The 25,863-nt window shown below is 44.2% G+C and overlaps 1 protein-coding gene across 1 annotated transcript in view; it reads left to right on the plus strand.

The window, feature by feature from the left end:
* DNAI1 (dynein axonemal intermediate chain 1) overlaps window positions 1–25,863 on the plus strand; it is a 60,042-nt gene that overhangs the window by 8,828 nt on the left and 25,351 nt on the right. Inside the window, exons 2-10 of the mRNA XM_024753820.1 lie at window positions 7,981–8,013; window positions 10,589–10,687; window positions 10,852–10,932; window positions 17,036–17,162; window positions 17,446–17,552; window positions 17,799–17,918; window positions 18,929–18,988; window positions 20,256–20,390; window positions 24,122–24,206. Of these exons, the coding sequence (XP_024609588.1) occupies window positions 7,981–8,013; window positions 10,589–10,687; window positions 10,852–10,932; window positions 17,036–17,162; window positions 17,446–17,552; window positions 17,799–17,918; window positions 18,929–18,988; window positions 20,256–20,390; window positions 24,122–24,206 (847 nt within the window). The remainder of the gene's footprint in view (window positions 1–7,980; window positions 8,014–10,588; window positions 10,688–10,851; window positions 10,933–17,035; window positions 17,163–17,445; window positions 17,553–17,798; window positions 17,919–18,928; window positions 18,989–20,255; window positions 20,391–24,121; window positions 24,207–25,863) is intronic.

A 25,863-nucleotide genomic window follows, 5' to 3' on the forward strand; every position in this document is an offset into this window, starting at 1 on the left:
AAAATAATTTAAAGAAACAAAAACAAACAAAAAAAGAGCCTTAGTGACCTGTGGTAATATGTCATATATGTATCTGTAACTTGTAAGTAGTTGGAATTCCAAAAGGAAAAAGAGGAGGGGGAAAAATAGTTGAAGAAATAATGGTCAAAAATGTCTTAAATTTGGTGGAAAACATATAGAATTATCAGAAGCTCAGTGAGCCCCAAGCAGTATAAATACAAAGAAAACCACACGTAGTCCCCTCACAGTCAAAATACTGAAAGCCAAGGATAAAAATAAAATCTTGAAAGTAGCCAGAGAAAAAATGACACAATGCATAGAGTGGGATAATACGATCGTGGCTGACTTCCCATTGTACACAAGAGAAGTCAGAAGACAATGGAATGTCATAGTTTATGCACTGAAAGAAAACTACTGTCAAGCCAGAATTCTATATCCAACAAAAATATCCCTCAAAAAGAAGGGTTAAATAAATACATTTTCAGATAAACTAAAGTGGACAGAATTTGTCATCAGCAGACCTTCACTACAAGTAGTACAGAACAAAGTTCTTTAGGCTGAAGGAGAATGACACCTGATGGAAACTCTATCTATGGAAAGGACCAAAAAGGACTGGTAATAGTAAATATGTGACTAAAGATAAAATACTAGATTTTTTTTTGCTTCTATTAATTTTCCTAAAAGACATATGACTGTTTAAAGCAAAAATGACACCATTGTAAGGTGAAGCTTGTAATATATATAGAAATAAAATATGTGACAACAACAGGGCAAAGATGAGGTTGTGGTGGTAAATAGAATTAAGATGTGATAAGGTTATTACATTGTGAAATATGAAGTGGTATCTTATTTATTCTTATTAGACTATAACAGGTTTAGGATGCATATTATAAACCTTAGAGCAACCACTAGAAATTAATACAAAAAGGCACAGCTAAAAAGCCAATGGAGAAAATAAAATGAAATACTAAAAAACTCAATTAACACAAAAGAAGACAGAAGATGAACAGAGGAAAAAGCAGATGAAAAGTAGGAAACAAAGGGCAATATGGTAAAGACAACCACACCAACACTTTCAATTAAAAGGCAGAGTTTATCAAGCTAGGGGGGGAAAAAAGCAAGACCTAACTATATGCTGCTTATAAGAAATATAGTTTAAATGTAAAGACATAGAAAATTTGAAAATAAAAGAGTGTAAAAACACACCATGTAAATAGCAAGCATAAGAAAGCTGCATGGCTGTAGTATTATCAGAACTAAGTAGGCTTCAAGACCAGGAGTATTTCCAAAGACAAATAGGGACATTTCATAATGATAAACTGTCGATTCAAGAGGTGATATAAAATCACAAAGAGTATGTACCTATTAATAGCACTTCAAGATACATAAATCAAAAACTAACAGAGCTAAAGGGAGACATAGAAAAATATACAATGACAGTTGGAGATTTAACACTCTTCTCTCAGTAATTGAAAGATGTAGATCTGTTAACCAACTTGGCCTAATTAATATAGAACCTAAGAACTGCACAATGTTCAAAAAAATAGACCATACACTGGGACGTACAATAAGTCTCAATACATATCAAAAGATTAATATCTTACAGATTTTCATTCAATTCAAATTCAACATGCATCCATGTCAGAAAGAATCTCATCAAACTAAGAATAGTTTGACCAAAATGGAATTAAATTAAAAATAAATAGCAGTATCCTTAAAATCCCCAAATATTTAGGTATTAAAGAATGCACTTCTAAATGTAAAAAAAAAGTGCAAGGGAAACTAGAAAACATTTTTAATTGGATGGTAATGAAAATATAACATCACAAATTGGGGGGTCATGCTGAAGTTGTACTTAATGAAAATGTATAGTTTTAAATGCCTATTTCAGAAAAGATTTTAAATCAATGTTCTAAGTTTCTATCTTAAGAAAATAGAAAAAGACGAGCAAATTAAATCCAGAATAATAGAAGCAAAATCTATTCATCACTTCTATTTATTTTATTAATTAATTTATTTATCTTATTGTTTCTTAGAAACAATGAGGAAAAACAATACCTAAAATTAACAAAGTCAGAAGTTGGTTCTTCGAAAAGATTGACAAAATTGAGAAAACTTAGCAAGGCTCATCAAGAGAAAAAGAAAACACAACAGCCAATATCAGGAATGAAAAGTGAGATATCACTACAGATTGTACAGATATTAAAAAGGATAGTAAAGGAATATTATCAACAACTTTATGGCAATAACTTCAACAACTTGAATGGACAAATTTATTGAAAAACAGTTTGCCTTAATTGACACAAAAAGAAATGGAAAATATAAAGACCATACTTACTTAAAGAAATTGAATTCATAATTTAAAACCTTCCTACAAAGAAACTCCAGGCCAAATGGTTTCACTGATGAATTCTATCAAATATGTAAGGAATAAATAACACATCTTACACAAAGTCTTAGAGAAAATAGACGAGAAGGGAACGAGTCCCAACTTACTTGATGATGTTGATATAACTCTGATATCAAAATCAAAGCTATTTCAAGAAAAGAGAAGGATAGGCCAATATCCCTCATGAACATAAATGCAAAACAATCTGACAAAACATTAGCATATCTGTTCCAGCAATATATAAAAAGGATAATATATCTGACCAAGTGAGGTTTATCCCAGTAAGACAAAGTTAGCTCAACAGTAAATACCCCATCAACATATTTTTTCACATTAACAGAAAAAAAGGAGAAAAACCCTATGACATATCATAATAGATTCAGAAAAGAAGTTGATGAAACTCAACATCCACCCACAGAAGATTAGAATAAGGGCCAAATGAGATGATGCACTCCAAAGTGTTTAGTAACCTGAAAGGTGCTGTATGAAGGGGAGGTATTTTTTTTTAATATTTATTTATTTATTTTTGGCTGGGTTGGGTCTTAGATGCGGCATGCGAGGTCTTTCGTTGCAGCGTGCGGACTCTTCCTTGTGGCTCACGGGCTTCTCTCTAGCTGTGGTCTGTGGGTTTTCTCTTCTCTAGTTGTGGTGCGCAGGCTCCAGGGCATGTAGTTTGTGGCACGCAGTCTCTCTAGTTGAGGTGTGTGAGCTCAGTAGTTGTGGCGCATGCGCTTAGTTGCCCCGCAGCATGTGGGATCTTAGTTCCCTGACAAGGAATCAAACCCGCATCCCCTGCCTTGTAAGGCAGATTCTCTACCAGGGAAGTCCTAAGGGAAGGTATTTTTATTTTCATCCCTCTGTTGTGACACCCTGAGATTTATAGCTTCCTTTCTGATAAGGACTTCATGGGACCCGGACAACACCCTTTTCAGCTATTCAATAAATGCCCTCAGAATGAGATTCAATTGCCATGTACAGCAGACCATGATAGAATAGTAAAATAATAACACTGCCACTGTTACTTTAGCGCTTACTGAGCCCTGGGCTCTGAGTAAGGTTCTCATCATGCATTGTTTTATTTTATCCTCACAGCAAATCTGAGGAGGGCACTAATATTTTTCTCTGCCTTACAAATGAGAGAATGAAGATTAGGGACTAAATACCTTGCTCAAGGTCACATATATAGTTTGTGGCAGAGTCAGGAATCCAGCCAAGGCTAACTCTAGAGCTTCAGATTTTAAACCCTACCCTGCCTTGCCTTCTGTAGCCTTATCTGGGAAGAGTCCCATAGCATTGGCTTCTTCCCTCTTGGGCTTCCAGGAAGGCATGAGCTTGGTCTCATGTTCCTTTGTCAGCATTCTGAGCACTGTGCTAACATTGCATTAATAGGGAAAAAAAAAAAAAACCCTCTTTAACTGTATTAATTTTTTAAATTCTTAATTAGCATTTTAAATGCACATTCACTTTTAAACTAGAGAAAGCCCATGCACAGCAACAAAGATCCAATGCAGCCAAAAAAAAAAAAAAAAAATTAATGAACATTCACTTCTAAAATATTAAAACCATGAGAATGAGTATAAGGTGAACAGTATTGGTTCCCTTCCCCACAATCCCTGGTCACATTCCCTGAACCCAACTACTGTCAACAGAATCTATATATTCTTCCAGAAATTTTGTATGTACATCCAAATACACATACACACACATTCTTAAAGTAAGCAGATGGGTCATCTGTTTATGTAACTTGCTTTTTTATTTAACAATAAAAAAGCTTGGAGAGCTTTCCATAATAATACATAAAAATTTACCTCATTCTTTTAAAAATATGCATAATATCCCATTGAATGGCTATAGCATAATTTATTTAACTAGGCCCCTATCAATGAATATTTAGGATTTTTCCCATTGTAAAAATGTCACAAAGATGGTTTCACGAGCAGTTTTGTACATACATCTTATGCATATGTATTACTATTTCTATAGGAAAAATGCAAGAAAGCAGAGTTGCTGAGTTGAAGGGTATCTGCATTTGAAATTTTGGCAGGTATTGCCAAATAACCCTATAAAAATTTTGTGTCTATTGGCATACCCACAACAGTGTATGAATGCCTGTTACCCTTCATCTAGTGTTTCAAAATTTTGAGATCTCTTTCAACTATACTTATTGAGCACCTTCTGTGTGCTTGAGACACTGCACTAGGCTCAAGGATTTGAAAGGCAGTCGATGTAGCTGGAGGAAGATTTCTTGGTGAATTACTGTTCCTTTGGGACTACGAGCTTTTACCCTTTTAGAAACGGAAATTGCAGGCTGGTGAGGTATTTAGTTTCAATTTAGCTTAATGGAATCCTGTTAGTGAGTTTTAAAATAAGGACCAAGACAACTGAAATGGTAAACAGAGTCTCCTGGGCCCCAGGAAGGAGGATGCAGCATCTGTGCGTTTGCACGCTTCGAAGAGTTGTTCTTTCCAGGAACAAACAAGTTTCAGCATTGAACTCTTGGGTGGACATGTGAGCTGTTGAAGCCTTTTAGTCATCCCTAGGGCAAGTGCTTCTTAGTAAGCAAAGGGCCACACCGATCCCCTGCGGCTGATGGCAGAGCAGGGTCTATAAATGGGAATAATAATGCTACCAACTATCATTTATTGGGCACAGACTCTGGCCAGGCACCACACTATGCATTTTATGTGTGTTGACTCATTTAATCCTCATAACAGGCCTATGATTGTCTTCAGAGGGTATTTTTATGATGCCCATTTTAAAGCTAAGGATACTGGCTTCCCTGGTGGCACAGTGGTTAAGAATCCGCCTGCCAATGCAGGGGACACGGGTTCGAGCCCTGGTCCGGGAAGATCCCACATGCCACGGAGCAACTAAACCTGTGCGCCACAATTACGGAGCCTGTGCTCTACAGCCTGTGATCCACAACTACTGAGCCCTCATGCTGCAAGTACTGAAGCCCGCACGCCTAGCACCTGCGTACTGCAACAAAGAGTAGGCCCCTACTCACCACAGCTAGAGAAAGCCCGCGCGCAGCAAGGAAGACCCAATGCAGCCATAAATAAATAAATAAATAAATAAAATTTTAAAAAGAGATAAGGATACTCGCTTGCTGGAGTCTCCCAGCTTCCTCTGATGTGCACTGCAGTATTATGTTTCTTTTCATAATACTATCCCCTTTTGTAGACCAAAACCCAGAGACAACAGAGTGTCTATTTGAAGTTACATTTCATCCTTCATCTCGCAACAGCCAATGCTTATGGTGGTGACAGGAGGTGGGGCAGAGCCTTGCTCAGAGTGAAGACAGGAAGAATAGAGGGAGGTAGGAGAAAGGTCAGGAGTAGATAATGGACTAGGAGGCTAGATGGGTAGGGTTTGGTTAGGCAGAGATAGTGGGAGCAGGGAGAGAGAAGGGTAAGATGGCGTTCTTGGCAAGAGGAAAGGTAAAAGCAAAGGTGGGAAAGCAGAGGCCAAGCTCAGGAAATGTGAGTAGCCTTGCTGGGCTGCATCTCAGAGTGGCGGGAGAGCAGGCTGGAATGGAGACGTGGAGCCGGATGACAGAGTTCTGAGGGCCAGAGGAGGGACTTTGGGCTTTCTTCTTCTGCGGTTTGACAGCTTCAGGGAAGAACCATCAAAAGCTTTTCAGGAATTCAGCCTTGTCTGTCTCAGACTTCTCCTTCTGAAAGACCAAGGGCCCAAAGTGGCAACCTGACATTCAGTCTCCTTTGCCATGGTTGGGAAGTCAGGGCTGTAGCTGATTTCATTGGCCTGTTTTTCATTTATTGTAGTGTGGCTTTTATAGTATGTTAATTGAAATATTTCCAACTGCCAAAACCAATTACACTCAAATTGCCTTGTCAGTTCTTTTATTGCCAGATAAATGTTTTACAGACATATTTACGGGGGGCAATGGTAACTGGATCTCGTTTCCTACTTAAGGCTGGCAGCTTGGGCTGGGGTTGGCCCTCCAGTACTCTGCTGTGGGCCAGAAAGCTGTTGGATGTTACGACACTTCCATCTTGTTACCTTAGGGATCAGAGGCTCTTCAAAGGAAAGCAGCTTTCTGGCTCATGTGGCTTAGCCTCAGAGAAGGGTTCTCATCTCTGGAAACCTTGGCAACCTGGCAGAAATCTGAATCCTGCTGCCTTCCCTACCAGCAACAATCCCTGCCCAAGCTGAGACATGCCCTTCTCTCCCCCTGGAATCCTTTTCCCCTCTGCCATCAAAGCCTCTCCCACAGACCCTGCCACGGAAAAGTTGTGAGGCCCTTTCCATCTAACTCACTCACTTTGCATTTGGGAAACCAAGGCCCAGAGACCTCCCCAAGATCACACAGGTGGTCAGCAAGAGCTGGGAGCCGAGGTCTCTGCCCAGTGTGCCATGCTGCCACCAACATGTGCTCTTTGGCTTCTCTGCTAGCTTGACCCCTCCTTCAGGGCTCTAGACCTGCTTCTTCCAAGAGCCCCTCCCTCACATCTCCAGCCTCCACTGATCTCCCTCTTGCTCCATCACCTGAAACAACTGTTTGTTTAGTGCATATACTGCAGAGTTTTGGTTGGTTTGTTTGGGGGAACATTTTACTATCTCTGTTATTGTTCTGCTCTTGCCATTGTACATGCTGCTTTCTTCATCTGAAAAGCCTTTCTGAAAAACATTTTCTCCACTTGGATGACCCATAATTTTCTTTTGATACTGAGCTAAGAAATAGCCACCTCGGGGAATCTTTTTTGTGCACCCACGCTGGGTAGGTGCCTCCGTGCATTCCTATAGCACCCTGGTCACACGTCTCTACTGCTGGTACAGAGCAGACTTTCAAAAGAACATATGCTGAGTGAGTAAGCGAGTGAGTAAATAAGGAGCACTGATCACACTTATCGGACCTTCACGGACTCTGAGCAAACGTGGGTAGAGACCTCATCTCTCATCATTTTGTCCCACTGCTTAGGTTAGTCCCCGACCATAAGTAGATGCTCAAGAAATGTTTATCAAGTTGAATCAAGCATGCTGTTCTTGAGAACATAAAATTTTAGCATGTTAGAATTGGAAGGTCATCATATCCAATCTTATGCATTTTATTGATGAAGAAACAGGCTAAGGAAAAATATTTTTCCCAGGGTCATGATTACTAATGTGTTTGATGGCATTCATGCATGTATTCAATAAGTATTTTGAACACCTACTATATTCTGAGACAGCAGCGTACAAAACAAAGTACCCAAACCTTCATCATAAACAAATATTTATGAATATAATCTGCCTTCAAAATCCTCTTAATGCCTAGTACAGAGCTGAGCACTTAGTATATAGTTTTAAAAAATGTTTGTTGAACTCATTGCAAATAAGAAATGCCAGGCGCTAAGTCACCTGGTTGCTCTTCATGGGTCAGTCCCACTGATGCTGGAATCAGGTTGCCTCAGATATAGGACTTCCTTGGCTGGGCACCTGTTACCAAGTCTCACTGTTTGTGAGACTTGGGGAAGTTCAATGTCCTTTGTCTTTGAGGTCCCTGGGCAGAAGCCCCCCTGTAATACTGTTTTTGACATTCCCATGGAGATTCACTTATGACTTACCTTCTGTTTCTGTTCTTTTTTCAGAGCATCAATGTGGGCAGAGGAGCCAGGAAGAGAGTAAGTGCTGAGACCACACAGTTTCTCAGCAAGAAGCTAATAGCATTTCTTCTGTTGAAATATTAGCTATATATTTTTAAAGAAAAGCAAAAAGAACATTAAAATCACCCTTAAGCCTATCACCCTGGGAAACCTCTTAGTTAACGTATGATGCTGTATCCTCCCAGATATTTCTATGCATATGTAAAAATTACATTTTTTTTTTATAACTTTATTTATTTATTTATGGCTGTGTTGGGTCTTTGTTGCTGCGCGCGGGCTTTCTCTAGTTGCGGCGAGCGGGGGCTACTCTTCATTACAGTGTGCGGGCTTCAGTAGTTGTGGCACGTGGGCTCAGTAGTTGTGGCTCAGGGGCTCTAGAGCGCAGGCTCAGTAGTTGTGGCGCACGGGCTTAGCTGCTCCGTGGCATGTGGGATATTCCCAGACCAGGGCTCAAACCCATGTCCCCTGCATTGGCCGGCGGATTCTATTTTTTAAAAAAATAAATTTATTTATTTATTTTTGGCTGCATTAGGTCTTCATTGCAGTGCGTGGGCTTCTCATTACGCTGGCTTCTCTTGTTGCAGAGCACGGGCTCTAGGTGCGCGGGCTTCAGTAGTTGTGGCTCGCAAGCTCTAGAGCGCAGGCTCAGTAGCTGTGGCACACGGGCTTAGTTGCTCCGTGGCATGTGGGATCTTCCCGGACCAGGGCTTGAACCCGTGTCCTGTGCATTAGCAGGTGGATTCTGAACCACTGCACCACCAGGGAAGTCCCTTTATTTTTAAATAGAATCAAACTGTATGTTATTTTACAATCTGTTTTTTACATAATATATTTAGAGTACTTTCCATTGCCAATAAATATACTTTCATAGCATCATTTAAAATTACTGCATATGTAATATTGTAAATAACTTGACTCAGGAACTTTCGTTAGGAGAAAATTGAGAGAACTTAAGCTCGAATGTAATTGGAATCTTCACCTTGGAGTGGAGTTGAAAATGCTATATAGCCCAAGTGGCTGTTTACTGCTTTTCATTAGCAGTTGCTCACATATCTCAGAGTGGGGGGCAAGGAAGAATTGGCTATCATCAAAAGTGGGTAAAAAAGCTGGGTTAAGGATGTGTGTTCACCTTGAAAATGTTCTATTTAACAATTGGGTCATGTGCATCTGGTGTAGGAACTTTTTTCTACCATAAGTGACACCAATGTTTATTTAAAAAAATAAAAAATAATAAAATTACTGCATAATATTTTACTATGTGTTCATTAAGGCCATTCCATAATTTTGTTCAACCATGCCCCACTGTTGGATATTTAAATATTTCCTCTTTTCTACAATTATGATCAATCCTCCAACAAACATTCATGCATTTAAATCTTCAGGCATATCCTCGAATATTTCTTAACATAAATTCCTATACATAGAAATTTGGGTCAAAAAGTATAAATACTTGTTAGGCTTTTGATAAATATTTCCAAATTGCTCTTTAGAAAGGTTGTACTAATTTATGGATGTCCATTTTCCCACAACCTCACCAACGCTGGATATTGGTTTTGTTTGTTTGTTTTGGATTTAGTTTTCACCAGATTTTGTTTTGTTTTGCTTTGTTTGTTTGTTGTATCCAAAATGTATTGATTGGGATGGTTTCCCATTCATCTTGATTCAGGGTGCTTTTAGCACTGCTTCCATCTGAAGGCGCATCCTTCTGTAAGCCTTGCTTTTCCTCCTGCAGGCTGGCAGAGGACAGTAGAGCAGCCAACGCACAAAACTACTGTGTGTTCATGTTGGCTAAAGACGGTAGGTGATTTTATAGCATCCTGGGCATTTCACATCCATGAAGTAGGAATTTGGGCTCTGCACCAGGTGCTTCTTTTTGTGTTTCCTCTTCTCCTCTTCTAGAGAGGGATGAAGGAGATCCTCTGCATGTTCTCGTGGGGAGGTGGTCACCACCCTTCACCAGTTTAATAGTGAACAAATTGCATTGTTTTATTTTGCATATCTTTGATTGCCAGTGAGGGTGAATATTTTTTATTATGTCATGGGCCACTTTGGCAAGGTTTTTAACTGTCTATCGGGGTAGGGGAAAACTTCTAGTTCTAGATTTTTTTGCTCCAAGGTTTTGATGGGACTATGAGGCTTAAAGTTACCAAGTACTGGGAGTATTGCTGTAAGAGTAAACTTAAGGTGGCAAATTGGAAGGTAAAATGTGAATTAGAGTTGAAGTAGCTTAAAGAACAGCTGGGTGTCATTTCACAGTTGGTCCTGGCTATTAGCGTCCAGGCTGTATGGGAAGCAGTAAGGAGGAACCAGCTCTTCTGGTCCCACTACTGGGGCCAAAGACCCACGACAATGTTCCAGCTAAGTCCAGAACCCCAGGGCTGAGGTGGCCATAATCTTCCAGGCAATGAGAACTCTGGCCTGAGCAGTTCCTTCAGGCTCTTCCGTGAGTGGTCTGTTGCATGTTTCGTGTTCTATGTATTGGGACAGAGCTTGGCTTCTGGGAGGATTTGCGAATGAAAGGGCTATCTGCAGCACCGCTTGCTTGTCTAAGCAGGTCAGGCACTCTTGATTCTCACATGAAGTTTTTGTCCAGGATGAAGATTCAGGGACCGAAGTAGGGGAAGGGACAGATGAATGGGCCCAGTCCAAAGCCACAGTTAGACCCCCTGACCAACTGGATTTGACTGATGCAGTAAGTAAGCAACATCCTACCCTCGCTCCTTCCACCTCCTCCAGCCTCAGAGATGTATTGTGCCCAGAATCTAGGTTGTGAGATGTCTGCTGACATCCAGGGGAATCATCAGAGGGGGTGGGGGGCCCTCTACATTTGACCCTGTTGGCATTTCTCTCCCTTAGGAGCTAAAGGAGGAGTTCACCCGGATTCTGACAGCCAACAACCCACACGCACCCCAGAACATCGTCAGGTACAGCTTCAAGGTAAGTCATCCTCTCTGGGGCAGGGGCCTCTAGGTGCTTCTTGCCTTGGTGACTTGCTGTGTTGCAAAAGCCTCTCAGCTCTCATAGAGATCACCTTTAAAATGAGGTCTTTGGCTGAAACCCTGAGATTTTACATGGAGTTTTCCAGAGATTTTGAAGCTTCTTGATGAATCTCCCTTCATTCTCACTAAAGTGCCCTGCAGAGCCACTCTTTTCAGGAATCCTGAAGTGAATAATTTGGTAGGAAAAATACTTTTCCAGTGTATACAGTGTGTTTGTCACTAACATCAACTATTGGGTCTCCAGAAGCCAGTGTGCCAGTGTCAGGTCCTATATTAGAACTTTTATATAGGATATCTCATTTAATCCTCAGGTTTCTTTGATATAGGAACTATTTTTATCTTTATTTTATAGAAACCAAAGATAAATTAGATAAAACAAATTACAAAAGTCACACAGCCAGGATTCAAAGCAAAATTTGAACTAGTTTGATTGACTCTAAAGCAACATTACACTGCTTCTTTAAAAAAAAAGTATACATATATATACACATACACATATCTATACATACAGACACACACATACAGAGTTTTGAATATATAATAGAAATCTAGAAACTCATGGTACTAATTTTAAGAGTAAAATGAGCAATGAAAATACAAGGGAAATTAAACCTCCCTCTCCTGTTCCTTTCATTGGGGACAACTACTATTAGCAGTTTCTTTCTCTTCTTTAAAAACAATTTTATTGAGATATAATTTACATATTGAGATAAAATCACCCATTTATTTTTTTAAAAGATGGTATTTAGTTTTCAATTATTAGTGTTTAAGAATTTTATGATATTTGCTGAATTAGCAGATATTCTCTAGTATTAGAAAAATATATTAAAAGATCATTGTGTCTTATCCAGTCAATCATCCATTTTAAAGTGTATAACTCAATGGCTTTTAGTATATTCACAGGTTATGCAACTATCACCACAATCGATTTTAGAACATTTTCATTTCCCCCAAAAGAAACCCCATACCTCTTAGCTGTCACTCCCCAGTCCTCCATTCCTTCCAGCCTTAGGCAACCACTAATCCATTTTCCAGCTCTACAGATTTGCCTGTTCTGCCAGATTCTCTTTCATAAAAAGAGAATCAAACAATATGTCACCTTTTGTGGCTGGCTTCCTTCATTTAGCATACTGTGTTCAAGGTTCATCCACGTTGTAATATGTATCAGTACTTCATTTTTTTATTGCCAAACTAGATTCAATTTTATGACTCTACCATATTTTATTTATCCATTCATCAATTAATGGACATTTACATTGTCTCTGCATCTTGGCCATTATGAACAATGCTTCTATGAACATTCATGTACAAGTATTTTTGGCCATGCTGCATGGCTTGTGGTATCTTAGTTCCCTGACCAGGGATTGAACCCAGGCCCTGGCAGTGAAAGCACTGAGTCATAACTACTAGACCACCAGGGAATTCCCTTGTGAACTGTTTTTTTTAACACACTGCTTCTTATTTAAGACTGAGTAGTCAGCCCCCTCCACAAAGAGGTTAGGACAAATCCAGCATATTTCTTGAGAGGTTCCACTCCTGAGTTGTGCTAATGGCATCCCTTAGGCAGCCTGTAAAGGGGCAGGGGATGGGATGGGCAGAGAGAAGTTGCCTCGCCCCCCTGAGCTTATGCTGGATTTGTGATACACTCTATGGGCTCCTGTTCTCCTGACCTCTGAAAGAGAGTCTCTTTAGGACTCAGTGTGCCAGCCATGGGAGGCATGCTACGGGCAGAGGATTGGTGTCAATGTACCTCTCTGGGGCCCTGGGAAGCTCAGTTATTAGAAGAGATTCCTGTGAGTCAACTGTCAGCTGGGTAGCCATAGACTCCCAGGCAGGCTCACCTCATGAAACCTTCTAAAGCCTCCCAGGCCTGCCTGGCATCCTCCCACAGAGCTGGCCTCCATCTCATTGGTCCTTCACTGAGATCCAAGAGCTTTAGGTCTCCAAAGCTATTACTTTCCCTTGAAGTGCTGGCCTGAAGAGGCAGATGGTTTGGACCTAGGCATGCCTCTCCTCCTTGCACAGAAACAATGGGATCTGAATTCCATCCCTAAACTGACGAGGAAGGTCCTAGTCACCACTGGGGATAGGATGACAGTGAAATCTCAAATGATACCTATATGGATAATTTATTCCCGTGGGACCCTCCATCGTCATCATAATAATAGCTACTATTTTTATTGAGCACTTATTATGTGTCAGACTCTGTGTTAATAGATTGCTTTCATTATTTTCAATACTCAACTATCCTGCAAATTAATTATTATCCTCATTTTGCAGATGAAGAAATTAAGGCTTAGAGTGGTTAAGCCCAAGATCGTGCAGATAATAGGGAGTAGAATCAAAATTTGAATCCAATTCTGCCCACATCCGTAGATCATGCTCTTAACCACTGCACTGTCCCATCTTCCCATCCATCTGAGTTACTGAGAGAAGAAGAGCTTTGTGGTGACTTTTTGAGGCAGAACATCCCAGTCTGTATGCAGAAATAGTGATTCTTGCAGTCCTCCAGGGATAGCTGTGTCTGGTACCAACCCATGGGTTGGTTTCCTCTCTGGTGAGTTTACCCCAGTGTGCCATACAACTGTAATAATTTTCTCTATGACTTGCAAAGGGTTGGCAAGAACTTTTTTGAAAAATGAAGTGACTCCTGGTCTCAAAGTCAACTTTAGGACTAGGATGCTGATCAAAGAGGGGGCAGCCTAGGGCTTCCCTGGTGGTGCAGTGGTTGAGAGTCCGCCTGCCGATGCAGGGGACACGGGTTTGTGCCCTGGTCCAGGAAGATCCCACGTGCCGCGGAGCGGCTGGGCCCGTGAGCCATGGCCGCTGAGCCTGCGCGTCCGGAGCCTGTGCATCCGGAGCCTGTGCTCGGCAAAGGGAGAGGCCACAACAGTGAGAGGCCCGCGTACCTCAAAAAAAAAAAAAGAGGGGGCAGCCTAGAGGAACAAAACTATTGGCTCTATGAAAGCAGGGATCATATCTGCTTTTGCTAAGCTTTGTATCTCTGGAACCTAGAATATAACATTGTGTCTATTCAAAAATTATTTGTTGAAGAAGTAATGAACCCAGTTGCCTGGGCAAGTGCCTTGTGTGACTTGACAAGTGCCTAACCCAAATCTTTTCTAGATTTCTGTGATCCTCTTGTACGGAACAGGGGGACTGGGGACTTGGTATCTCTGAGGATCTATCCAGCCCTGGCATCCATTAAATAGAGTGGAGAGAAAGCCAGGCCAGGTGTGTGTGATGACTGTTTGTGACCTCTCTGAGGTCTGGTTAGACAGGTGAGACAGGATCCCTTGGCATGGATGTAGGAGCCAGTGATAGGTAAATCCAGAGCTGCTCAGAGTTGGAAGAATGTATTTTAAAATATGTCTTTGACAGCTACATATAAACTAATAATGAAATTAAAACATTCTCTAACACCATATATAAAAGGAAACTCAAAATGGATTAAAGACCTAAACGTAAGACTGGAAACCATGAAACTCCCAGAGGAAAACATAGGCAGAACCCTCTTTGACATAAATTGTAGCAATATTTTTTTTTGGGATCTGTTTCTGAAAGCAAAGGAAATAAAAATAAACAAATGGGATCTAATTAAACTTAAAAGCTTTTGCACAGCAAAGGAAACCATCGAGAAAATGAAAAGACAACCCACTGAATGGGAGAAAATATTTGCAAATAATATGACCAATAAGGGGGTTAATATCCGAAATATATAAACAGCTCATACAACTCAACATTAAAAAAACAAACAACCCTGTTAAAAAATGGGCAGAAGACCTGACTAGACATTTTTCCAAAGAGGACATGCAGATGGCCAACAGGCACATGAAAAGATGCTCAACATCACTAATTATCAGGGAAATGCAAATCAAAACCACAATGAGATATCACCTCACACCTGTCAGAATGGCTATCATCAAAAGACCACAAATAACAAATGTTGGTGAGGATATGGAGAAAAGGGGACCCTCGTACACTGTTGGTGGGAATGTAAATTGGTGCAGACACTGTGGAAAACAATACAGAGGTTTCTCAAAAAACGAAAATAGAACTACCATATGACCCAGCACTTCCACTCCTGAGTATATATCTGAAAAAACCAGAAACACTAATTCAAAAAGATATATGCACCCCAATGTTCATAGCAGCACTGTTTACAATTGCCAAGATATGAAAGCAAGCTATGTGTCCATCAACAGATGAATGGATAAAGGTGTGGTATATATATACAATGGAAAACTACTCAGCCATAAAAATGAAATTTTGCCATTTGCAACAACATGGATGGACTTGGAGGATGTTATCCTAAGTGAAATAAGTCAAACAGAGAAAGACGAATACTGTATGATACCACTTAATGTGGAATCTAAAAAACACAACAAACTAATGAATATAACAAAAGAGAAGCAGATTCACAAATACAGAAAACAAACTGGTCGTTACCAGTGGGGAGGGGGAAGGGGAGAGGGGAAATATAAGGGTAGGGGATTAAGAGGTACAAATTATTAGGTATAAAATAAGCTACAAGGATATATTGTACAACACAGGGAATATAACCAATATTTTATAACAACTATAATTGGAGTGTAACCTTTAAAAATTGTGAATCACTATGTTGTACACCTGTAACTTATATAATATTGTACATCAACTATACTTCAATAAAATTTTAAAAGAGTAATGGAAATAAAAACAAAAATAAACAAATGGGGGCTTCCCTGGTGGCGCAGTGGTTAAGAATCCTCCTGCCAATGCAGGGGACATGGGTTTGAGCCCTGGTCCGGGAAGATCCCACATGCCGTGGAGCAACTAAGCCCGTGCACCACAACTGCTGAGCCTGCACTCTAAAGCCTGCGAGCCACAGCTACTGAGCCCGTGTACCGCAACTACTGAAGCCCACATGCCTAGAGCCAGTGCTCCGCAACAAGAGAAGCCACTGCAATGGGAAGCCTGCACACCACAACGAAGAGTAGCTTCCCCCTCGCCACAACCAGAGACAAGCCCGCGTGCAGCAACAAAGACCCAACACAACCAAAAATAAAATTAATTAATTTAAAAATAAACAAATGGGACCCAGTGAAACTTAAAAGCTTTTGCACATCAAAGGAAACTATAAACAAGACAAAAAGACAATCCTCAGGGCTTCCCTGGTGGTGCAGTGGTTGAGAGTCCGCCTGTTGATGCAGGGGACACGGGTTCGTGCCCCAGTCCGGGAGGATCCCACATGCCGCAGAGCGGCTGGGCCCGTGAGCCATGGCCGCTGAGCCTGCGCATCCGGAGCCTGTGCTCCGCAACGGGAGAGGCCACAACAGGGAGAGGCCTGCGTACCGCAAAAAAAAAGACAATCCTCAGAGTGAGAGAGAATATTTGCAAACGAATCAATGGACAAAGGATTAATCTCCAAAATATATAAACAGCTCATGAAGCTCAATATTAAAAAAACAAACAACCCAATCTAAAAATGGGCAGAAGATCTAAATAGACTTCTCTCCAAAGAAGACAGATGGCCAAGAGGCACATGAAAAGCTGCTCAACATCACTAATTATTAGAGAAATGCAAGTCAAAACTACAATGAGGTATCACCTCACACTAGTTAGAATGGGCATCATCAGAAAATCTACAAACAACAAATGCTGGAGAGAAATAGAGACACAGATGTAGAGAACACGCATATGGACACCAAGGGGGGAAAGTGGGGTGGGGGTGGGGGTGGTGGGATGAACTGGGAGATTGGGATTGACATATATACACTAATATGTATAAAACAGATAACAATAAGAACTTGCTATATAAAAACAATTTTTTTAAACAAAAGAAAAGCAAAAATAGTCTTCATGAGAACTTAAAAAAAACTTTATTTGCTTTCTCTTCTTTAAACTGGCAATGTAATGAAAACTTCTGTTAACTGAGGATTTAGTAAGTTATAATTCTGTTAATAGATGGACTATCTTAGGCCTTTAGAATAAAGGCAGACTGTATTCTGATTCCAGCCGTTTCAGGGACCTCAGGTCTGACTCAGCCCCTTTCTTCTTAGGAAGGCACATATAAGCTAATCGGCTTTGTGGACCAACTGGCAGTTCACTTCAGCCAAGTCGGAAACCTGATCCCCAAAGACTCGGATGAAGGACGGCGACAGCACTACCTTGATGAGTTAGCAGCAGGTAAGCCTCTGGGGCAGCCTGAGGCTGCAGCCTAGAGCGTGGTCCCCTTTCTCTGGTCACTCTAGGGAAGAGATGGCTAAGCCAGAACTTTGCAGAGCTTCTTCTTACATAAAGTCTAACAGCTGGCTGTCCTGGGTAGGTCTGGGAGCTAACCCATGAGGCTCAGGCCAAGGAGAACGCTGGGGAAGGCGAGCTCTGAAAGGCAGAAACCAAGAAGGCCTTACCCCTCCAGGGGATGGGGGAGTGGGCTGGACTTTGAGCTCAACACCAATATCCTACCAAGGTTCTCAGGAGTCTGCCAGGGTGGTGACTTCAGAAACAGAAATCCTTGAAGAAGAGGAGCCCAAGGAAGCTGAAGCTGGGAGTCAAACAGATGTGCCTGCCACTGAGGTTCAGTATAATATTGCTCTCCATCCCACCCCTTTCCCGCTCTAGCTATGGCTGGAGGCTTCAGGGGTGACTCGCCGGGGCTGGGGGCTGAAGGTGAGAAGTCAAGAGACCTCAGGTGCCAACACCTCTGGCATAATCACTCTCTCCCACTTCCATCCTATCCCAGGACACGACTTCTCCCCACTCCCCATCCTGCACCACCACCTGCTCACAGCTGAGGCCTGGTCCTGTGGTCTTTCTTTCCAGTCACCTGAGAAAATGGCTGAAGAAGAATTGATGACTCCTAAGCAGCCCAAGGAACGAAAGCTCACCAACAAGTTCAACTTCAGTGAGAGGGCCTCACAGACCTTCAACAATCCCCTCCGGGTAGAGCAACCCCCCCGCCCCCGAGCCCCTTCCCCGCGCAGCTCCACACTGTGCATAGCGGGGAGGGAGCAGGCCTGACTCAGCACCAGCAGCCCTCAGCCTGGCAGGTGACAGGGCGGATGGAAGAGTTTTGCTCTTCCGAGGGAGCTGGGAGCATGTGTTCAGGTCCCAGTAAGTCATCCAGGCAGGAGTTCAGAGGGAGTAACAAGGAGGCTGGATCGCTCTACTAAGAGCCTGAAACTTGAATTGGGCCTTGAAGTGAAGGTCAGGATTTGGGGAAGGAAGAGGAGGCCAGAATGTGCCAGGGAGTCAAGATTAGGAGCCAGTCTGACTGAAGTTGATGGTCTCCGTGATAGACTAGCTGGTAGTTCCCTGGCTCATAAGTGTGGAGGACCCTGAGTACCAGGCTGAAAGAATCTCTCAGGGTTTCAGGTGAGAGACTCACGTATGTTAAGGCAGTGTTCTCCACAAATCAACCTGAAAGGAGGGCAGAAATCTACAGGGTGGGTTTTGGCGGCTCCTAACCACCCTCTGTAGTCCCTAAGCTGACGTTCAGTAATTTGGGTGATACACAATGGGGAGGGGGTGCATTCCCCTGGTGGAGTCACAGACCCAACTATTAGGGGGAAACCTTCTCAAGGTGAGGAATATTAGCCCAATGGCCTGCCAGGGGTTGACCTCTGGTCCAGCATTGGAGTCTGGCCAAGGGCTGAGTTCTTGCAGATCTGTTCATCCCCCTCTTGGAGTTCTTCCTGGTTGAAACTGGCACAATCAGCCTTCACTGCCCCTACTTTCTAGCTTAGGCTGCTTCTGAAGGAGCCCTGGATGGAAATTTTAGGCTTTCACCATGTCATTTTGTCCTTTGCCCAGACCATTCTTTAATTTCCCAGTGCTGTGTCCCACCCCTTCCTCAGCTCCAACAAAAATGCTTCTCCTGCGGATATACCATTGGGTTAAGTGAGAAGGAGTTGAGGGCTTTCTGTGGGTCACCTGTTGTCACTGTTCTCTAGGACCGAGAATGCCAGATGGAGCCTCCTGCCAGGACAAACTTTTCAGCCACAGCCAATCAGGTGAGACCCTGGGCCAACCTAAAAGCCATCACTCCCTCCCCCTCTGTATCCTTGTCTATCTCCCTTGGCAACAAGGGAGACTGGCGTGGTCAAGGATCCCTCTGGAAATCTGCCCTCCTCATCCACCCACCTCCCTGCTCCTTGTCTAGTCTCTGAACTCCAGGCACATGAGACAGTAGGTCTCCACCCAGAGAGCTCTATATCAGCCCAGGGCAAGACTGTCCAAGGGGGAAACAGGTATGGCTCTGGAAGTTCCTGCAAACTGGGAAAAACATTCATTCCCCCAGATTCTCTACAGCCTGTGGCACCTAATGGCTGACTCTGAAGTGCTAGCACTCTGACCCTGCCCATCCAGCAGCCTTCAGTGTTCCTGCAGATGCTCCTTCTGCCTCAAGTCCCACTGGATAGCCATGCTGATTTGGGCAGGATATGGTGCCAGGTGACCTGAGCTCAGCGCCCAACTCTGCTGCTCACACTGCAAGATCCTAGGGAAATCATGTCACCCTTAATGCCTTAGTCTCTTTCTCTGCCAAATGAGGATGACAAGCAGCCTCACAGGGTTGTCGGAGGGCTCTGAATAAACCCTGAAGTACAGTGCAGTGTGGAGAACTGGCCCATGGGTGAATTATTAAATGTAAGGTGTGCCTATCTGGCCTCCAGGGAGCAGTGGCTGCTCAGATCTGGGGAGCACACAGTGCGGCCTGGGGCATTTGCCCAGCCCCAGATCCATGCTGCTTCCTCTGCTACTATCCTTGGGCTTCTCTTACTGTCAGAGACAGTTAGCAGGGGTTCCCTTACTTTTGGTTATCTTTTATGCTGATAAGTTTTGCTCAGGGCTGTAGACAGCCAGCCTGAGCCAATATGTTTATCCCATCCCTACAGGGGGAGTCATTTTTAAAATTTCCTAGTTCAGAGTCTCATAAATCACTAAGAATACTGTGAGCTAGCTGATCTTTGCCCACTTGTTCTGCCCTAATGGAGGTGGTAGGCTGGAATGATACTGCATCTCCAGCTGACAACTGAGCCCCTGGGTTGCACGGTGGAAAGCCCAGCCCCAGGGTGCTCTGAGAGCCCCTTCATTCCTGTCCTAGAGCTGACAGCAGGGAAGACAGACACTGAATACATAATTAAGGTAGGCCAAGTAGAGGATACTATGAAGACCTGTGACGGGTTGAAGATCGACTCCTCAAGCCCTAAAGGCTGAAGAGGAGCTGGCTGGGTGGAGGTTTTGCCCTAAGATGATCCTTCTCATCTCTCCCTTGCCTAGTGGGAGATCTATGATGCCTACATAGAAGAGCTTGAGAAGCAGGAAAAGACTAAAGAGAAGGAGAAGACAAAGACCCCAGTGGCTAAAAAAATGGGGAAGATGGCGATGAGGAAGATGACATCTAGGGAGTCCCAGGTTTGGTGAGGGCTCCCATGGCTCAGTCACAGAGAATAACTGAGTGGTACCTTGGCTCCTGGGTAGACAGAAGCCTGGCTGTCTGTGAGGACTTCACAGACACTTAAGGCATGATGCTAATGATACTTACGAACAGTTCTTTCCTTGTGGGAAGGTGTGAGGAGAGCTATAACTGCCTCTGGCATTCCACAGATCACCCCAATTTTATATAGGTCTGGAGGCTAGCAGGAATTCAGGATTGTTGGGCTAGGGGGCAACAGAAGACATGAATGTTATTAAAAGCCTGGTGTGCACCCTGGAAGAGCTTGGGAGTCTTCCCAGGGCAGAGTGGCATGTGAAGATAAGGTACCACCTCCCTGGCCAAAAGTTCATGGGGTTTGGGAGGGTGATTTTTCTCTTGGACCTTCAGTCTTTGGGTTTACTTGCACTCAATTCTTCACGTCCAGGAGCCAAGTCAGAGCTGATCACAGCTGATCATAGAGTCCAAGCCAATGGGTATTGCAACACTGCGTTGCATTTGCCATGAAGAGCTATGCAAGAGTCATAATAGAGGTCATGGTTGGGAGCTCACTGTGGGTGTAGCCAGCATAGGTTTGGAGATCATCATGGAAGTTAACAGTGATAGGTCACTGCAGGGAGGGTCACCACAGGGAGATGATGAGGGGCCACATTTGTCCCTTCAATAGAGAGAGAGCTGGGTCAGGAGACAGAGTCCCATTACGGAGATCAGGATGAGTTTGACGTGCAATGGGGAGGGAAGGACAATGTCCACAGGAAGCCAGGGTCACGTTCAGCACCTCGGAGAGCTCCCAGACAGCTCTCAGGGAAATGGTTCTGCTCCACTCCAGAACAGAAGCCAGATCGTACTCTTCCTTTGTCTGAAGTCTGCCCACTTCCACTCAATTCCATGCCCGTGAAAAGTCACATTTTAGGGGAGGTTTGAGGGTTCCCAGCCCTGGCTTAATAGGAACTGCCCAATTCAGTTTCATTTAATCACAGAGCAATCACTTGGTGATCATGACCATGCTGAGTACAGGAACCCTGAGGTGAAAGATAAGTCCCTGCCCTGCAGGTTGCCCTGTTCAGACCCTTAACTTTCCCTGCACCGTTCCCTAGAGGTTAGGGGCTTCAGAGGGGCTGTTGGACTGGGTCCAGTTTCGCTTGAAGGTCCATCAGGGGTTTGGCTATGGGCTCTGGGACGTTGGTCAAAGAAAACCTTAACTGCAGTCACCAGGACCCACAGACCAGAAGAAAGATCCCTGTGACTGAGACTGAAAACTGTCCTTGGGTCTCAGCCCTACCAGAGTTGGTGTCTAGGGAGGCAGGACCACACTGGGTTCTTCCAGCTTGGCTAACATGAAAGGCTGTGATGCAGGCAGATTCCAGCCCTCTGAACCAAGAAATACAGTGGAACAGGACACTGGGAGTATAACATAGACAGTTAATACTGTCTATGTTATACTGTCTATGTCTATGTTGAATAGTATTCTATTCAACCTCCCCCCAAGGGAACTGATCTCTAACTGGGAATCCCAAGTACTGGGCAAGGTATCTGTAGAGCAGATTGGGGGTGGCAGTTACCTTCCCCTTTGCTGAGGCCCAGCACAGGAACAGAGTGATACCCCTTTCTCAGAGACCCAGATCTGATTAGGTTGGTATAAAATTCAAGTGTGTGAGAGGAGAGAAAGCAGAATAACTTCATGATACTCTGTCAGAAGGTCTGCAGTGGTAGATCTCAGGTTTCTGTCTCACTAATGATTCGGGTAAATGTACAGAAATGAATGTAAGTTTGTCTTATCTGAGAGATTAAGACAGCAAAGGGGGAAAGGGCTCAGAGGCCACAAGTTCAGTCAGAACCAACAAAGAGCTGTGTCTGCTCAAGTAGCATAGTTTCTGGAACCATACTCTCTCCTCAGAGCGCATGTGGATCCCTGAGTCTCCCAGGACCAGGAAAGGGTGGTCAGGCTGGGTAGGAACTGGCTCTCTTTGTGGGGCTGAGAACACAGGCCCTAGAGTCCACAGATTTGAGTGTACATCCTGGCTTTGCTGTGGAGCTGGATTTTTCTAAAACCTGTTCCCTCATCTGTAGACAGCCTAATGATACCTGATTTGCAAGACTGTCATGAGAACCCAAGATAATATATGCACAGCACCTAAAATAGTACTTGCTTGATACTGGTTGACAGGTGGTGGCTGTTAATATGCCATGCATGGCTGATGGAACTGGGAGGGTTCGCCTGAAGGAGTGCTGACTCGAGGAATGAGGTGCTGTCTTCCTACATCAGAGGACCTAGCATCTGGCACACAAGTCTCTATGGCTGGAGGACAGAGTTAGGACCACGGGTATAAGACCCAGGGAAGTAGGTTTCAGCTAACAGGCTGTCTTACCGTACAAGATACTGCCTGACTTGGGGAGAGGTGTTTGCCAGGAAGCTGCTGAGGGGGAAGGATTCCTGCTTTGGGTCAGGGAATAGGGGGTAGTGGCTGGGACCAGGTGAACTCTGAGAGTTGTGATTATAAGACTCCAGTGAATGTCTTTGGTCAGTTTTCTGAAATAAGCTTGGAGTCGGTTTGCAAACTGATGAGAGAGTCTCAGAGGCAGTCCCCCATGTGTGACTTTGTAAGTAATCCCCCACCACACAGGGCCTCATGTTTCCTCTGACACCACCATCACCATCACTACCAGGCACTGGGCTACTAACACCATGGTGCTCATTACATTTAATCCTACAACGACCCCATGACGCAGGTGGCATTATCCATCCCCACTGTATCAGAGTACTCTAAAACACAGAGATGTAATTTACCTAAAGTTGCCACTCGGCTCCTAATCTGTGGGATGGGATGGGATGGTGATGCTGGTCCGTGTGGTCCCAGAACCCGTTCTCTTAACCACTGCCTGACACTGTCAGTCCTGGGAAATCTCATCTTTGAGAGCCATGGGCCTGGCCCTCTGGAGCCCCTCTGGAGGGCTGTCCACTCCACTGGTTCATTCCTGCCACCTGCCCTAAACTCTTTAGGCCCTTCTTGCCAGCCCCAAACTCTTTGCTCCTCTTTTAACCCGTTAAATGGTTTACGTTATGGAATTTCACATAATGATGATCTTGTTTTTTTGTTCAGAATGAGTCATTTTCCCCTGACATGAAACTTCACGCTTTCTCCTTGGCCTGGGCCGTGGACAGGGCCCTGGGTTAGGAGTCAGTTCTGCCTTGTACTCCCTGTGTAGAAGCGGGCCTCTTTCCTCTCCCTGGGCCTCGGTGTCCTCCTCAACTCTTGACTAAATAAGTTGGACCAGAAGATCTCTGAGAACTTTAACAGGAGCCCTTGTTGCTCAGGCTGGTGAAACTTCTGTCCCCACCAAAGAAGTCTCCTACCTACCCTGTCTGCTGTCCCCTCCAATACCCCTCCTGGGCTCTCTTCAGTGCCCTGTCTTGTGCTCAGAGATACACCTTCCCCAGGATAAGCTCAGGATGAAAGAGCAGGAGGCAGGCTCTGCCCAGGGGCCAAGTATGGCAGTACAGACTCCTTGTGCCACTTGTGAGCTGGGCATTCCCAGAAGAGGATGTTTGGGGAGAACTGGGCCTTGAGGCACAAAGAGATACCTTTACAGAGCTATCTGGGGTGGGTGGTGTCAAAGAGGCATCGCTGAACCAATTGTAAGTCAGGGCTGTGGCTCAGGGCACGACCTTCCAGATGCTGGCTTAGGACCTGTGGCTCCTGTATCTCCACAGAGTGATGACATCACCAAAGTGACCCAAGCTGCTAAAATCGTGGAGCGGATGGTCAACCAGAACACATATGATGATGTTGCTCAAGGTTAGACTTAAAGTGCTGGCAACTACTATTATTACCTGTATTAAAAATCCCTCATACAGGGGCTTCCCTGGTGGCGCAGTGGTTGAGAGTCCGCCTGCGGATGCAGGGGACACGGGTTCGTGCCCTGGTCCGAGAAGATCCCACATGCCGCGGAGCGGCTAGGCCCGTGAGCCATGGCCACTGAGCCTGCGCGTCCGGAGCCTGTGCTCCACAACGGGAGAGGCCACAACAGTGAGAGGCCCGCGTACCGCAAAAAAAAAAAAAAATCCCTCATACAAAATGAGTATTTAAGTGTCCCATGCAAGGTCCTACAGGTGCAAGGGGAGAAAAAATAATCTCTTCTCTGGATGTCACTAGGGAGATAAGGCTTGACACAGGTCAAACAGGAACGATAGCGTAAGAAAAAAATGGGTGTGGTGATGAGATCTGACAATGGTGCAGCAAAAAATCTGCACATTAGTGATTTAATAGCATCTTTCTAACAATCCTGGGAGGCGGCAGAGCAGAGATTTTTATCCCTTCTTCACACACGACAAAGCTAAGGCCAAGGCCACCTGACTAGTGAAAGGCAGAGAGGACCCAAACCCAGGTCTTAAGCCACCTAATTCTGTGCTCTGTTTTCTACTCTGTCCAGCTTAGGGACCATATAAGTGATAGAATGCAGACAGAAACTGCTCTGGGGCTCGTCAAGAATGGAGGAGGGGAAGTGAGGAGTGGCAGCAGTCAAGGAAGGCTTCAGGGAGGGCTGAGCTGGATGCCAAGGGATAAGCAGAGTTTGAGTGGGAGATTAGCAGAGGGCAGGTGCGCTGGGCAGGAGACAGCACGAGCAGTGACTCAGTGGTGAAAATGAATTGGAAATGACTCTGGGAACAAGGGTCAGCATGCTCAGTGACCCCGACAGGGGCTCTGTTGGAAAGTGGTGAGAGTTCAGGCTGGTGAAGTGGTCGGGGCCAATTAAGCAAGGGCCTCGAATGTCACGCAGGGAATCTGAGCTTTCTCTGCAGAGAGTTCAAAGATACTGTCCAGGCAGGGACACAGCCCGAGGAGAGCAGGGCTGGAGGAGGGTACCACTGGGCAGAATACAGCGGCAGGGGCGAGGGTGAGGTTCCGGTGTGGGTAGAGTGGGCCTCACTGCACCTTACCCAGAATGCATCATCAGGGTTGGAGAAAAAGGTGCAGTTACAACAGTGAACAGCAAGCACCAGCCTTCCCTGGGAATGGCCTATGTACCAGGCGTTGCAGGGTGCAATTTACATGTATTATTTCATCCTGGCAGCCACACTGTCAGGTGGAAACCACTATTACCTCCATTTTATAGATGAGACATTCAGGCTGAAATGTCACCACTCGTTCGAAAACACAGCTAGTGTGAGGTGTGAGCGGCACGATCAGGACTCGAACACAGGCCCCCTGGATCCATAGCCTAAGCACTTTAGCACGAGGCCACAGAGCCACTGAGCTGGAAGAGACATTTCAAATAAACACTCAATAGGTCTATGGGAGTGATTAATTAGTGACGAGGTGAAGAAAGAGATTGATTCAGAAACGCTTAAATCCTGGGGGCCTGGGAAATTCTGGTGTCTTTGACAGAGCCAGGGAAACGGAATCCTTCCCATGGCATGAACAGCACATTCCCAAGTGGCTTGTATTTCCCTAA

This window comes from Neophocaena asiaeorientalis, unplaced genomic scaffold (genome assembly GCF_003031525.2).
Source record: "Neophocaena asiaeorientalis asiaeorientalis breed wild unplaced genomic scaffold, Neophocaena_asiaeorientalis_V1.1 scaffold220, whole genome shotgun sequence".
Taxonomy (NCBI): domain Eukaryota; kingdom Metazoa; phylum Chordata; class Mammalia; order Artiodactyla; family Phocoenidae; genus Neophocaena; species Neophocaena asiaeorientalis.